The sequence below is a fragment of the Nyctibius grandis genome, chromosome 7, assembly GCF_013368605.1.
Source record: "Nyctibius grandis isolate bNycGra1 chromosome 7, bNycGra1.pri, whole genome shotgun sequence".
NCBI lineage: Eukaryota > Metazoa > Chordata > Aves > Nyctibiiformes > Nyctibiidae > Nyctibius > Nyctibius grandis.
The window spans coordinates 42,833,658-42,846,653 of NC_090664.1; the positions used below are offsets into that span (position 1 = coordinate 42,833,658).

Genomic DNA, 12,996 nt, shown 5'->3' on the forward strand with positions numbered 1-12,996 from the left:
TCATCATTCACCAATGATGCCAATTCACCTTCCTAAAGACAACAGTTCAGGTGGTCAGCTTGGAGAAGAGAAGACTGAGAGGGGATCTTATCAACACTTACAAATACCTTAGGGGTGGGTGTCAAGAGGAGGGGACCAGACTCCTCTCAGTGGTGCCCAGTGACAGGACAAGGGGCAATGGGCACAAGCTGAAACATGGGAAGTTCCATCTGAATATGAGGAGGAACTTCTTTACTTTGAGGGTGGCAGAGCACTGGAACAGGCTGCCCAGGGAGGCTGTGGAGTCTCCTTCTCTGGAGATATTCAAAACCCGCCTGGACACAACCCTGTGCAACATGCTCTAGGGGAACCTGCTTTAGCAGAGGGTTGGACTAGATGATCTCCAGAGGTCCCTTCCAACCCTTAACCATTCTGTGATTCTGTGGTCTTCATCTGTACTGATGAATGTTTTTGTTTCTATAAAATACTTCATATAGTCATTGAACTAGAGAAAGATTATAACCTAATGCCCAGACATTTATCTAAGTGGTGAGAATAGTAGAGTATTTTAAAGTATTTCTCTTAAGATGACACAGGGGCTCTTGTCCCTCTTCCAGTACTTACACAGTTTTAGTCAGTATCAATAAGAGAAAATCAGAGTTCTCCAGAATATCTAAAGCTCTGTGATCTAAGGTACTGCCCACCATAGACATCTCTGTTCAAACCTCCCCAGTAAGAAGAGGGAACCTAATAAAGGGAATTTTCCAATCATTTGGTTCATGGAAACCCCTGGACCACCTGCTCTGCTTGTAACAATTGCTCTAATCCAAGCTTTTAATACTTGGGCAAAAAAGACATCTTCTATTTGATCCCACATAAAATCTTATTAAGCTTTTATTTCCACAAGGGAAAAAAAAAGAAAAGTTTATTGTTTGGATGGATCCAAAGTAGGCTTTCCTTGTTTGATCTTGCAACCAAAAATTCCTGATATGCATGGCCTTACATGAGAATCATAATCCTTTTCCAATGCTTTATCGACACATGATCTATTCTTGCACCGAACTGCTGTTCCCTGCTCCAGTAAACTAAACTCAGATATAATTACACTAGATTTTACATAGCTCTATAGTGCCAAGAAATTTGGTCTGTGCATCTGAGTTTCAAACATATGATTGTCCATTTTAATACCACCTCTTTGTGTCTATCAGACAGACCCTTACCTTGCCAAATAGGAAAATCAGACCAGAGGACACCAAAGTTTCAGTTCACATCTCAGAAAATAACCATTACAGTTATGGCATTGACTGATGATTTGTTAAGCTCCCTTAAGCAAAATTAGACTTTTAATTGTATCTATTTGTTTGTTTTGGTAGACTCTCATTCTTTTTTTTTCTGGTTTTCTTTATGTTAATTCTGCATATTCAGAATACACACTGCAAGCTCTGAAACTATAGCAGCTCCAGAACAACAGCTTTCCTTTATGTATTAACAAACATTTTCTGCAGAAGTATTATGCACTTTGCAGTGAGAAAAAAACAAAAGACAAATTAGAGATAACAAATGAATAACATCTAACACGAGAATGTGTTCAAGCAGTTAAAAACCCCAAATATAAATGAGAAGAATATGCAATGAAGTAATTAAGAAATCCATTTTAAGTTGGGAATTAAAGAGCCGAGTGAGCCAGCTGTACAGATATCATAACAAAGAGCATAACTCCAAACGAGAGCCAAATGAGCAATCGCACAAAACTGTGAGACAGCAAACAGCAAGAGGGCTGGGGAGTAGAACTAAATCAGAAACAGAGTGTAAGTTACAGAAGGAAATAAACATGAACCATATGCGAAAATATTCACAATACATTAGTGTTTAATTAGATAATATAATGGACAAGGACACTTATGCAGAGTCATCATAAACAAAGATGAATGGAAAATGTGCTACTAATAAAACTGGGTAATCTAACGGCACTACAACTGTAATTTGATCACTCACAAGTTCAGATGTAATTTAAAACAAAAAATAATATTTTGATACAGTATTTTGCTACTGCATCTGGTAGTAGAAAAGTAAGTATTGAAGCAGACATTCTCAACTGCAGTTCCAGGTACTTTGAAAACAAACAAAAAAATCACAACTGTTCACAATCCAACGCTTTTACTTAAATTTGCATTCCAATTCCATTTTGAACACGCAAGATTTGCCTTCTGGATGAAGAACGTGGAATGACCTTTTCAAGTTTTTTCCTTTTCTAAAATCATTTTTTGCTTGTGTGAAGGCTCTGAAACAGAGATCACATCTGAAGTTAAAATTAGCATAAGAATGGAATTGCAGGCCCTGGTTATGTTTCCGTACGTTTATCTTATACAGCATGCCAACCTGACATAGGTATCAGCACAGGTTAATTGCTTTCAAGAGAAAAACAATATGCAACAAGTAGGGCAAAAAAAGAGCAAGAGAAAGAAAAATGGTTTTGAAGGCCTTTGTGATCTTCACAAATACTTTTCTTTAATAAGGAGATTTTTGAAAAGTCAATCGCATATATGCAAGTCATTATAGCTATATATAACTATGTACACATTGATGCTTTATGGCAGTTTACATCCTTATACTCAAATCTTTCAAGCAGGTACAGCCTTTTCAAGTCATGCAAGACATGACAATTTATTAGGAAACACAGCTTCAAGGTTTAAAGGAACAAATAAATTCATGGTAAAGTACAGAAGCATAAAAAAAATTATAAGCTGAGGAAAGTGACAAAAGGGCATTTTCTCTTGATAAATATTTACAAACTCTACTCTAAATGAATGTGCAAATTTCAAGTGGCTTTACCATTTTTTGAGACGGTACAACATCCCAGGGTACACCTTCAAAACTTATTAGGTTCACTTGGAAGCAAAGATCGAAATTGAAAGACCATCTGGAACGGTACTACAACCGTATGTTGATATCTCTAAAATCCACATTTTATTCAAGATTAGTTCCTCAGCTAGCTGCAGTCAAGCTGCGTATTTCTGGGTCATTGTTCTCCTAGTAAATCTTTCAACTACAATTTCTATGGAGGAGCAAAAGCATACTTCTGAAAAAGAAAAAAAATCGTTAATTGAAAAGTAAATTTTAGGAGCTGACATTCCAAGAAAATACATGGAAGTGAAAACAAAGTTTCACTAATGGAAATCAGAAAAAAAAAGAAAAAAAGAATCTCCACAAACCAGAAATGAAACAAGAAACAATTCACTGGGTCATTTTCCACTGTAATTCTAAATTCATTCAACTAAATGAACACCATTAAATCTAGAATACTCAAGATGATAGGATGTGAAACTTCATTTCACAAACATGAATAAGGAGAAGGCATACAACAGAAGACTGACTGCTTTTATTTAATGATACATACTCAAGAGATCATAAACATAACACAACATACATGACTATTTTAAAATGGTAAAAACTGTCTGCAATAATCATTAGGTGGTTTTCGAGCATCCATACTCCAGTGTGACTATTGAAGTATTTCAATTCCTGTCTTCAGAGAACAGAAATACATTTCAAAAAAGGTGAAGTACAGCAGCTACGCAACCTGACATTTCAACTACATTATGCCTATTTAGGTTGCCTCAATTTCCACCCAAATTATGTCACCGGAAACAAACTAATTATTATGGATGACTGCTGCCTTAGAATTCTTCCTTTAAAGAAACATATTCTCAAGCCTGCCACATTTAGGAGGATGCAGAAAATACACTGCTTTCCTGAGATTTTGCAAATTAGTACATTGATTAATTCCTACATCCTTGACTGAAAAGTCAGATTGAAAGCTGTGCCCCATAAAGAAAAACAGGATTTTTCATTCTTACTTGCAGCACAAACCAGTTTAAATTACATATACAATGTGCTCATATATTGCAGAACACTACAAAGACAGCAGGAATTTTAACTAGTGGGTTTCCATCCAGAATCAGAAGAATGCATTAGGCCAAAACACTTTTGACAGTGGCTGCATCCTTAATTGTGATGCTTTTTAGCACAGTAAATAACGGGAATTGTGTACACATAGATGTGAAGTGCCCAGTTGCTTGGACTAAATATATTGAAGTTTAAAAAACAAAACTCAGAAAACCACCCCATCCACATATCTATTTGCAAGTCGTGAATGAGATGCTTTCCACAATGAATGATTGGGGTAATCAATAACTTGATGCAAAACACTATCCTCTGCTTTTTTAGTTTATAGACCTCCTCGGTATCAAAGATAACATATACAAAGATTGCTTTGGTTTTCTCTTCTCATTTGTCAGAATTATAGCAGTGCAGATCTAGCAGTGCTCCTGCCAGTTTCAGTTCTGCTCTTCAGAAACTAATGGGCAGCAAGAGTTGTCACCGGTTTCTCCTAGCTGCCTGGAAATCTCAAGAGACTAATGCGCAGACAGACACTATGGCTATTTGAAAAAGAGCAATAACAAACACCAGGAGGCTGTTTCTCTCCTCATTCTGTTAGGAAACATAAATTGCTCAAAATGAAGGGACAAGAATTCTTACCCAGAGGAGAAAAGTGACAAAACTCAATGAAAACAAGTTACTTGAAAGGGCCTCGTATTTTGTGTGGGCATGCAGGGGAATATTGTTACAAATATACTTACAGATACATATTATTTTTATTTTTGCAACTACCTTGTAAAAGATGACAAATTTTAAGGAACTGAAAACTTAGCATGAAAACCTGTACATGGTATTTTGGTTAAATTCATCTACAGAATGACAAAAACATCCAAGAATTCCCAAGCACCTTAAGCCCTCATTTGCAAGCAGTTTCACAGCCATGGGTGTCTTCTGTACAAAAAACTTGACAAGCAAGGATGTTGAACTATTAAAGCAGGACAAAACTGAGATTCTGCCTTAAACTTTGCAATTCACTCAAAGTTTTGATGACAAGTTTCATTTTCATCTCGTAGTTGGTTTCATGTTGTGGTTCTTAGCCTCCCTTGTATTTGGGGTTCAGTACTTCCAGTGAATGCCAAATCTAATGCTTTTAAATGACTTCTATTAGTCCATTGAACACCTTGTACTGTTTGATTTTTTTGCGCTCCTTTAATGATTCTCATGTAGATCCTCATTAAATTGTTGAAGCCAGCAGCCAGTTCACATTGGGTAAAGATACATATGTAAAAACACTACACCTAAATTTACCATTTTTTTGAGAGATATAAGACAAATGATTTGTTCCTGTAAAGAAGGGCATCAACTGTTTTCATATGAGTACCCAAATCCACAACTCATGTACATTTCTGAGAGTACAATTAATTTTGAAAAAATTTCTCTAGATCTTTCCCTAACTCTGCATCCATTTTAGCCCTATACCTCTTTTCTAAGCATTTCTGACTGGACTGACTTCTAGGGAAGCTTCAGGTGCAAGGTTATTTCCTCAAACTGCCAGTGTTCAATAGTTCATTTTCCACAGACATGTTATGTTGCTTCCATGAGATGAGGTGATACACTACAGCATGTGAACATATAGCACGTGGAGACAATGTACGATAGCTGAAGGCCTCAAATTCAGTATTTTATCAATTACTTATTAAAAGTATTCCATTAACAGAAATGCTTTCACCGAAATCTAATTTGTTTGGATAAAAGCATTCCCCAGAAGCACAGAACTATAAATTCTACAGAATCATCCCAGGATAAGAAAAAAAACAGAAATAAGAAATGGAAACTTAATAAATTATTTTATTGTCTAAAGTGAAAGGCAAGAGTAAATAAATAGTATGAGTGTTTGATTGTAATGTTTTCATTGTTAATAAATTAAATATGTTTATTAAGCCCAAACGAGGCTGTTTATTCATTATCTGTAAAAAATGGCTCCCTTCCCTCTTTATTTTTTAGGCCATAAAATTTTATACCTCTTCTCCTCTTCATAAAAGTGGGGAGCACGCTTAAGGAAAGCCCCAGACTGACAGATTTCACATACGGTGGCAACAGCATCCCTCTCGCTCAGCTGTTTGTTTCTTGATCAGACCTGTAACGCAAGATGACGGTCACGACGTGCCTCAGCCCCTGCTGACACCGCTGCGCTGCCCGCCCCGGGCGGGCTGCGGCCAGGGAGCCCGGGGGGCGGGGGTCAGGCTGCAGACGCGGGGGAAGAGGAGACCCCGCGGCGGTGACAGCCCCATCGCTGCCCTAACGCCGGAGGCAGGTGCCCGGCGAGGGGCCGAGGGGAAGCTGGGCCGGCACAGGCTCAGCCCCGCCCGCCCCCGCTGTACCTGGGGGCGGCTGCCGCTGGCTTGCGCCGAGCAGGCCGCAGGGCCCCGGGGCGGGAGGCACCTGGCAGCGGGGCCGCCCAGGGCGGGAGGCAGGCGGCGGGCCGGGCCCTCAACGCGGCGATGCCGGCGGCGGACGCAGGGCGGGCGGAACTTCCCCGCGCGCCGCGCCGTTGGCGGGGATCCCACTCCACCGCCCCGGAGGCCGGCGCCCACCGCCCTCCCCGCCCCGGGCTAGGGTTCCCGCCCCCTGGGCCCGCCCCGCCCCGCGGGGATCCCCCCCTGCTGCCGCCAGCGGTAGGGCCGGGGGGGGGCGCACCCCCCTGCGGGCCGGGGTCCCCGGGCGGTGCCGCAGCCGCCCCCCGCACCGCCGCGGCCGCCGCTCCCGGTACCTGCGGCCGCAACTTTTCCCCCGCCACCGTTCAAACGTCCTGCCGTAAAGCGCCCGTCTCCCCTGGCAACAAGGTTCCGGCCGAGCACTAGGTGTAGGAAGGTGATGTAAAAGTAAAACCACCCAGTGTCGTAAACCAGGTCCGGGGGGGAGGGGAGGGGAGGGGGGGGGGGGGGGGGGGGGGCGGGGGAGGAGGTGACTGGAGCATTTAGACACAAGCGAGAGGATCATGGCGGATGGCCCCAGGTGTAAGCGCAGGAAGCAGGCGAACCCGAGGCGCAATAACGGTCAGTCAGCCCGCGGGGCAGCGGCCCAGCCGCGCTGGGGCGGCGGCAGGGCCGGGGCGGGGGCCGGGTAGAGCCGTCCCGAGCGCGGAGGGGGGAGGTCGGGCGGGCGCGAAAGTAATTCCCCCGCCGCTCCTCGCCGGGAGCCCGGCTCCCTCCGCACCGTTATATCCGCTACCTGGTGCCTCCCTCGCCTCGCCTCCCTCCTCCGCCTAGCGGTGCCTCCGCACTCCGCCGCCTGTCCGGGACCGTTACACGCTGCCTTCCCCCACACGCCCCGCCGCCGGCCCCGCGACCGCCCCGCCGCCGCTGCGGGGAGCGGGCTCGGGGGTGCCCCCCCCGGCCGCGCCGCCGCCCTCCAGCTCGAGCGGGGACGCCGAGCCCCGCGGGGAGCGGCGGGGGAGCCTCCGCCGCCCGGCCGGCCTCGGCAGCCCCAACTCCGAAACTTGTTACCTGCGCGCCCCGGCGGAGCGGGGCCTCCCCGCCCGCCTCCCCTCTACCTCCCCGGTCCCGCGGGCGGGATCGCCCCGCCGTCCGCCCGGGAGCGCCTCTCCGCCGCCCGCCGGAGTTTTCCCTGGCTCGCCCGGCAGCGGGCCGGCTCCTCGCTCCCGGCCGGCGCCGTGGGGCGGGCTGGCGTTCGCCTTTCTGGGGGCGGCGGCGGTGAGGGGACGCCAGCCGTCACCGGGGGGCGGTGGGGGGGGGAAGACACACCCGGGGAGCGCGGCTACCGGCGGCGGGGGAGGCACCGTGGCCGCAGCGGGTAGCGATTCGCGCGGGGGCAGCGCGGCGCGGCCGCCCCGGGCCGGCGGGAGGGGGCCGGCGCCCCCGCCGCCCGCTCGCCGCTTTCGCCACCGCCGCCCCGCCGAGAGTTGGTCCCCGGCGGCGCCCCGCGGCCGCCCGGCCTCCCCGCCCCGGGTCCCGCCGGGGCGGTGGGGAAGGGAGGGCTGCTCCCGGGCGGCGGGGGCGGGCGGCGAAGTTTCTTGCTTTCCCTCTGGCTTCGGAGGTACCTGTTTGTATAATAATGGGTGGTAACGGTTTGGCCGGGGGCCCCCGCTCCGTTCTCCGTGCGTGTGTGACCAGCTGCTGCGGTCTATATAAGGAATTACATTTACGTTTCAGACTTAAGGGCTGCTGTGGGGTTGGGTTTGTTTTTTTTTTTTCCCCCTTTGGTACGTGTGTTACTTTAAGATGCATTTGGAAGGTACACGGCGGGGGGAATAAACGCTCGTGACACCCACTCTGTACTTATTTTCTGGAAAATGGGGAAGTAGTTCGGTGCTCGTAGCGACTCTTCGCAGTAGGATGTAAAGCAGGAGATTTTGTAACCTTCCTTGGCAAATTTAGGTTTTATGTGGCATTTCCTGTGCAGGGTCACAGATCGGAAGGCTTTTGCCTGCGATCCGAGATGTTTTCATACGCAATGAACGGTCTCAGAAATAGATCAGAGTCACGATCAGTGCTTCTGCTCTCAAATTCTGACTGTTTCGGGCGTAACGGGGTGATAAATAACGGCCTTTCCAGGGGCTAACGAGTTGAATGGATTGCTTTGAACTTAGGAGGCCTTTTTTATTTTTGCTGTGTGCGTTTTCTAGCAAGTATTTTTGTTTGCACGCCCACGTTATTAATTCCTTGTCCTAGTGCAAATATTTATATTTAGCTCACAATTTGCCTGTGCTGAAGGTAAGTTTGGAAAGTGCTTTTCTCTTTACCTTATTAAAAATGTTGATGATCAGAGAAAGGGGCTTTTCTTGTTGCTGACGACATGTGTGTGACATGTGAGTCTGAACCACCCAGTGTCTGTGCAGGAGCTGTAAACATGTTTACCTGAACAGGAAAGAAAATGGATTTTTCTTTTAAAGATCCAGTGATATGAATATCATACTCTTAGAGCATATCAACAGATGACTTGAGAGAGAAATTTTCTGAAAACCTAGCTTTTGAAATCAACGGGGAAAAGAGATTCTCGATCGCTGCAGCAAATGGCAACTTGTGCAGGTAGAAAAAAAGATGGTGTTTAGTTTTCTCCTGCATGCATGTCAGCCCCCTCCTGTCTGCTGCTTTCGTTCTCAAGGGAGGGTTTTATTTACCGCGCTTGCTGTCAGTGTTTTTCCTTTGTGCTTAATATTGGAAAACCAGATTTGAGGCTGTTTAGCACAAAACGTTTTGTCTGCAGCTCGTATCACTCCCAGAAAACAAAAGCTGTATAAGATGTGGTATCATTCCAGGTATCTTTCGTCTTCCTCACTTTTGGACCTCATCACTGCACCCGTTTTGTTACAAAAAGCCTCCGAGTCTTTATCATCTAGTTCTGCAAGGTAGAATTGTAGTATGTTTTGTTTTAGGCTGGTTTTGGTTCCTTTTTTTTTTTTGTGGGGGAATTAAAACCAACTTAAGTCATTGTGCGTTGAAGCATCAGGATTGTTTAATAATAAATTCTGGATAATAGAGATTTCTCAGCAGTGGGTTTATGTTTGACTTGCAAATGTTTACTAAAGAAAATGGCTAGAAAAATGTTAACCCTTTAACCTTTAAAATAAATAGGTATGAGACTTATTTTTCTTCTAAATCTCTAAATGCACTTTGCTCTTATAGGTTAATATTTTCTGTTAATGAGAGATCAGCGTACAGGAGATGCTTCAGCAACTGGCTTGTTCATAGTGTACGCTAAATCAATTTTATGCTATTCCTGTTACCTTTTCCCCCCCACTTTCTCACAGAATGTGAGATTATGAGAGAGATTGCACTTGACATCCAGTATACCAGTTAATAATAATGGGCTGTGGCATCGAGTTGTTTCCTCTGTTTATCTTATCTTTATCTTTTTACTTTATCCTATCTGTAAAGTTTCCTTCTGTTTATCTGTTGATGAACTTAACACAGCTATTCTTGTAGTGTAAACTTTTGTTTCTTTTTTCCCCCCCCTCTCTGTGTTTGAGAGCCAGAACTTATGGCTGCCATCCTGGTGCATTAACTGTTGGAAAGACAGCCTTATCTTCTTAACTCTAGAGCTGGTTCCTTTTCTGCCTTGTTTATTGGCCTCTACAGGAGATCAGCAAAAGAGCAGATGGGCGCTGCCATTAAAGCTTCCACTTACAAGAAAATCTGGCACTTCATACCTGAAGAAAAGTATCCTGTGTCATTGTCCTTACTTCTGGCTAGTACACGAAAACATCTGCTACAGCAAAGAAGTTAGGGAAGCGTTGGGACGATAACACCATTCTGATAAAGCAGGAACATCGTGCTGGTTGGGAGTCTCTCTTCCTATCTACCTTTTCCCCTTCTCCTCTTTTGATAGAGAAATGGGGAGGAGAAAAGAGGGATGTGATTTTTGCCAGTCATCTGCATTGCCACTCTGTGCGAATCCTCTGTGGACTTTAAATAGATTCAGTATCAGCAACGGTTTTCTTATTCTGAGCTGGCTTGCAGGATCACGATTAGTTGCTTTCTTAGCATCTCTTACATATATTATAGGACTGTCCTAACTTTTATTAAACAGCAAAACTAAAAGTAACACATCTTGTTCTTCAGCAATGCTGTGAGACAAGTAAAACAAGTAAAATATTTAAAACTTCCCTTACTGAAGGGTGAAAAAGATATCAACCTTTTATATTGATGTTCTGAAAATAATATAAATATGCCCTCAGGTCTTCAGATGCATATTTAATGGTAAAAAGAAGAATGTAGGAAACTGAGTAAATTCTGCATGCTGTCAGGTATATGTGAGGCGAGGGTATGAGGCAGGCTTTTTTTGGTACCCCCTGATAACAGTGGGTTCATTACTAAAAGGTTATATAGATTGACTTCTTAGAGTGCTATTTCAGTTGCTTTACAGTTAGATTTCCTCTCTTTTTATTAGATCATTTCGTATAAAGTTTTGTTACAAAGCTAAGGACTGTAAGAAGATCATAAATGCCTTTGAATAAGGGAAAAACGTGGCCTATTTCTGTTACCTCCAAGGTGTTAACTGCTGGCAGGATGTCAGGTGTTAGTGACGCTTGGGATACAACATTCCTTGTCGTGCCTTTCTTCTCTTGCCCCCCTCCCTTTCTTTTTCACGAGGTATCATGTTTTCACTCCAGCATTAATTTAAAATTGCAATTTGGGAATTGAGGAATGTAGCCCAAGTTAAAATGCTGGGCACAGTGAACAGGTCTACATGGACAATTGAATTAACTGTTTGAGTCCAGGGAAATCTCTTCTCATATAAAGAAATAATACTTCTGTTTTAATGTTGACTACAGAAATATAATGGGAATACACTTAAAAATGTCATTTTCTCTTCATTTTTCTCTCAGTACTCAGCGCTTGTTATGTTGACAGTTGTGAAGCAGCGTGTTTTAAGGTAATTAGCTACCTGAGGCAGGGTTGTGTAAGGTGATTAGTTGCTTGAAATGGCTTTCCATGCTTATAGGACTGGTAAACATGCTGCTGAAACAGTTCATGAAAAGTAGCAAGCAGATGAAACTTCCCCTCTGACATGGGCTTCCCTATCATTGAAGTCCTTCAGATTAAATTTTTTAGTTGAAAGTCTGATGATTTGACTTCTGTGAACTCAGCCCCAATTTTCTGTTGAACATTTTCTGTTATATCAGATGTCCCTCCCCGTTGAGTCTTTCTGTCAACTCTGGGCTTTATTACAGGTCCCGTTAATAGCAGTGTCGCTGACTTCAGTTAGGCCCTCGCTCTCTGTAAGCGAGCTCCTCCGACGGCGGTGCAGGGGGAAGGGGATCTACAGCCGTCCTCTGCCTCCTTCCCCACGGGGAGTCAGGTGGTGGTATTAACCTGTCATTTCTTCTTACAGAAGTTTTACGCTGTCGGGGGAGAGGCTGGAGTAAACTAAAGTAAAAATATCGGTTCAATGCCTTTCTTCATGTGGAAACATCTGATTTAATAGGGTTTAAAATGCCAGCGAGGGATGGCAGACATTTTTAACATGCATGGGGCTCTATTACTATGTTAAAGAAATAAAATCAACTTGTGTAAAGCTCGGGTTGTGCGATTTTTGCTTGTTTGTTTTTTAACTGATTTTTGAGCAACAGCTCTCTATTGCAGGGAAACTGCTGGAACTGCAGTAGCTAGCCAAACAGCTCCTAAGAATCCCTACTTCTAAATTCAGTCATTATTATTTACAAAAAATATAAGCTCACTGCTCTCAACTCATTAGCTGTTTGTAGTAATTTCAAAAACTCTGACTAATTGATATTGCAAGCTGATTAGGCTATGGTGTGCTTCGTTGACTGTAAATCCACTATTTAACAGCACATACTGCATCTCTGGAGATCACACAGATTCTACTTGTGATAGGTTTCACACAAATACACAAACCAAGAGCTTGAAAAACGGAACTAAGCCTGGTTTTATGTAGGCTTTCATACCAATTTTCAAAGTACAGTTCCAGATGAACTTTCAAGTGATTAATATCAATATTCCTGAAGTTCTGGTCATACTTATCTCAATTTTTCAAAAGGGCTCACCAGGTAGGATTTTCTCTGTTATGGGCAAGTAAGCAGGACCTGGCTTGCATCTGTGGTCTCAGAAACTTTGGTGCTTCATTCTGGCAGCTATAATAGGCCTGTTATTTTTGAGAACTAAATTCTCAAGTGACTTACCCAAGGTCACACAGGAAGTCCATAGCAAGACTGAGTCTCAATCCATTTTTAATCCTTGGGACTATCCTTGCATTTGGCTTGATCTAGAGCCTTAAAGAGAAAGAACAGATTTATGGTTTAGCAGTCACTACTCCTTTCAGTTTAAGTGTTTTAACTCTTTCATATTTATTGTCTTGTACTTTCAGCAAACAAGTGGCAATATGCAAAACTCGATTTTCTCTTTAGTAATTTTTAGATGGTATTAAGATAGTATCTTCACTGGTTATGTTTCCTGTCTGCAGAGTGTTTTTTCTATTCCTAGATCTTAAGTTCAGTAATGTGTAGGTAGACAAAAGTAAAACACAACAGGAGGGAACTGGGTTAAGACCTACACTGTTAGCATCAACATCCCTACGCTGATGTGTAGAGTGTTTAGAAGACTGTTTTCTTAGAGGTTAATGTCTGGGCAGAGATGATTTAATCAGATACTGGTTTTG

At 43.9% G+C, this 12,996-nt stretch overlaps 1 protein-coding gene and 1 long non-coding RNA gene across 5 annotated transcripts in view; one reads left to right on the top strand and one right to left on the bottom strand.

Annotated features, from left to right (window-relative positions):
• Positions 1-2,747: 2,747 nt before the first annotated feature.
• LOC137665555 (uncharacterized) lies at positions 2,748-7,522 on the bottom strand. Its single transcript, XR_011048522.1, has 4 exons — positions 7,365-7,522; positions 6,629-6,715; positions 5,880-5,995; positions 2,748-3,058 (listed from the first exon to the last, which is right to left on the bottom strand). It is a non-coding gene; the product is annotated as an uncharacterized lncRNA (long non-coding RNA).
• Positions 6,820-12,996, top strand: part of ZEB1 (zinc finger E-box binding homeobox 1) — a 144,947-nt gene continuing 138,770 nt past the window's right edge. For 2 of the 4 annotated variants that reach the window (XM_068404706.1, XM_068404708.1), the window contains exon 1: positions 6,820-6,914. In XM_068404706.1, coding sequence (XP_068260807.1) covers positions 6,857-6,914 — 58 coding nt within the window. In that variant the 5' untranslated portion in view covers positions 6,820-6,856. Of the gene's footprint in view, positions 6,915-7,853; positions 7,915-12,996 lie in introns of those variants that run through there. The other 2 variants (XM_068404707.1, XM_068404709.1) reach the window with 2 other exon arrangements.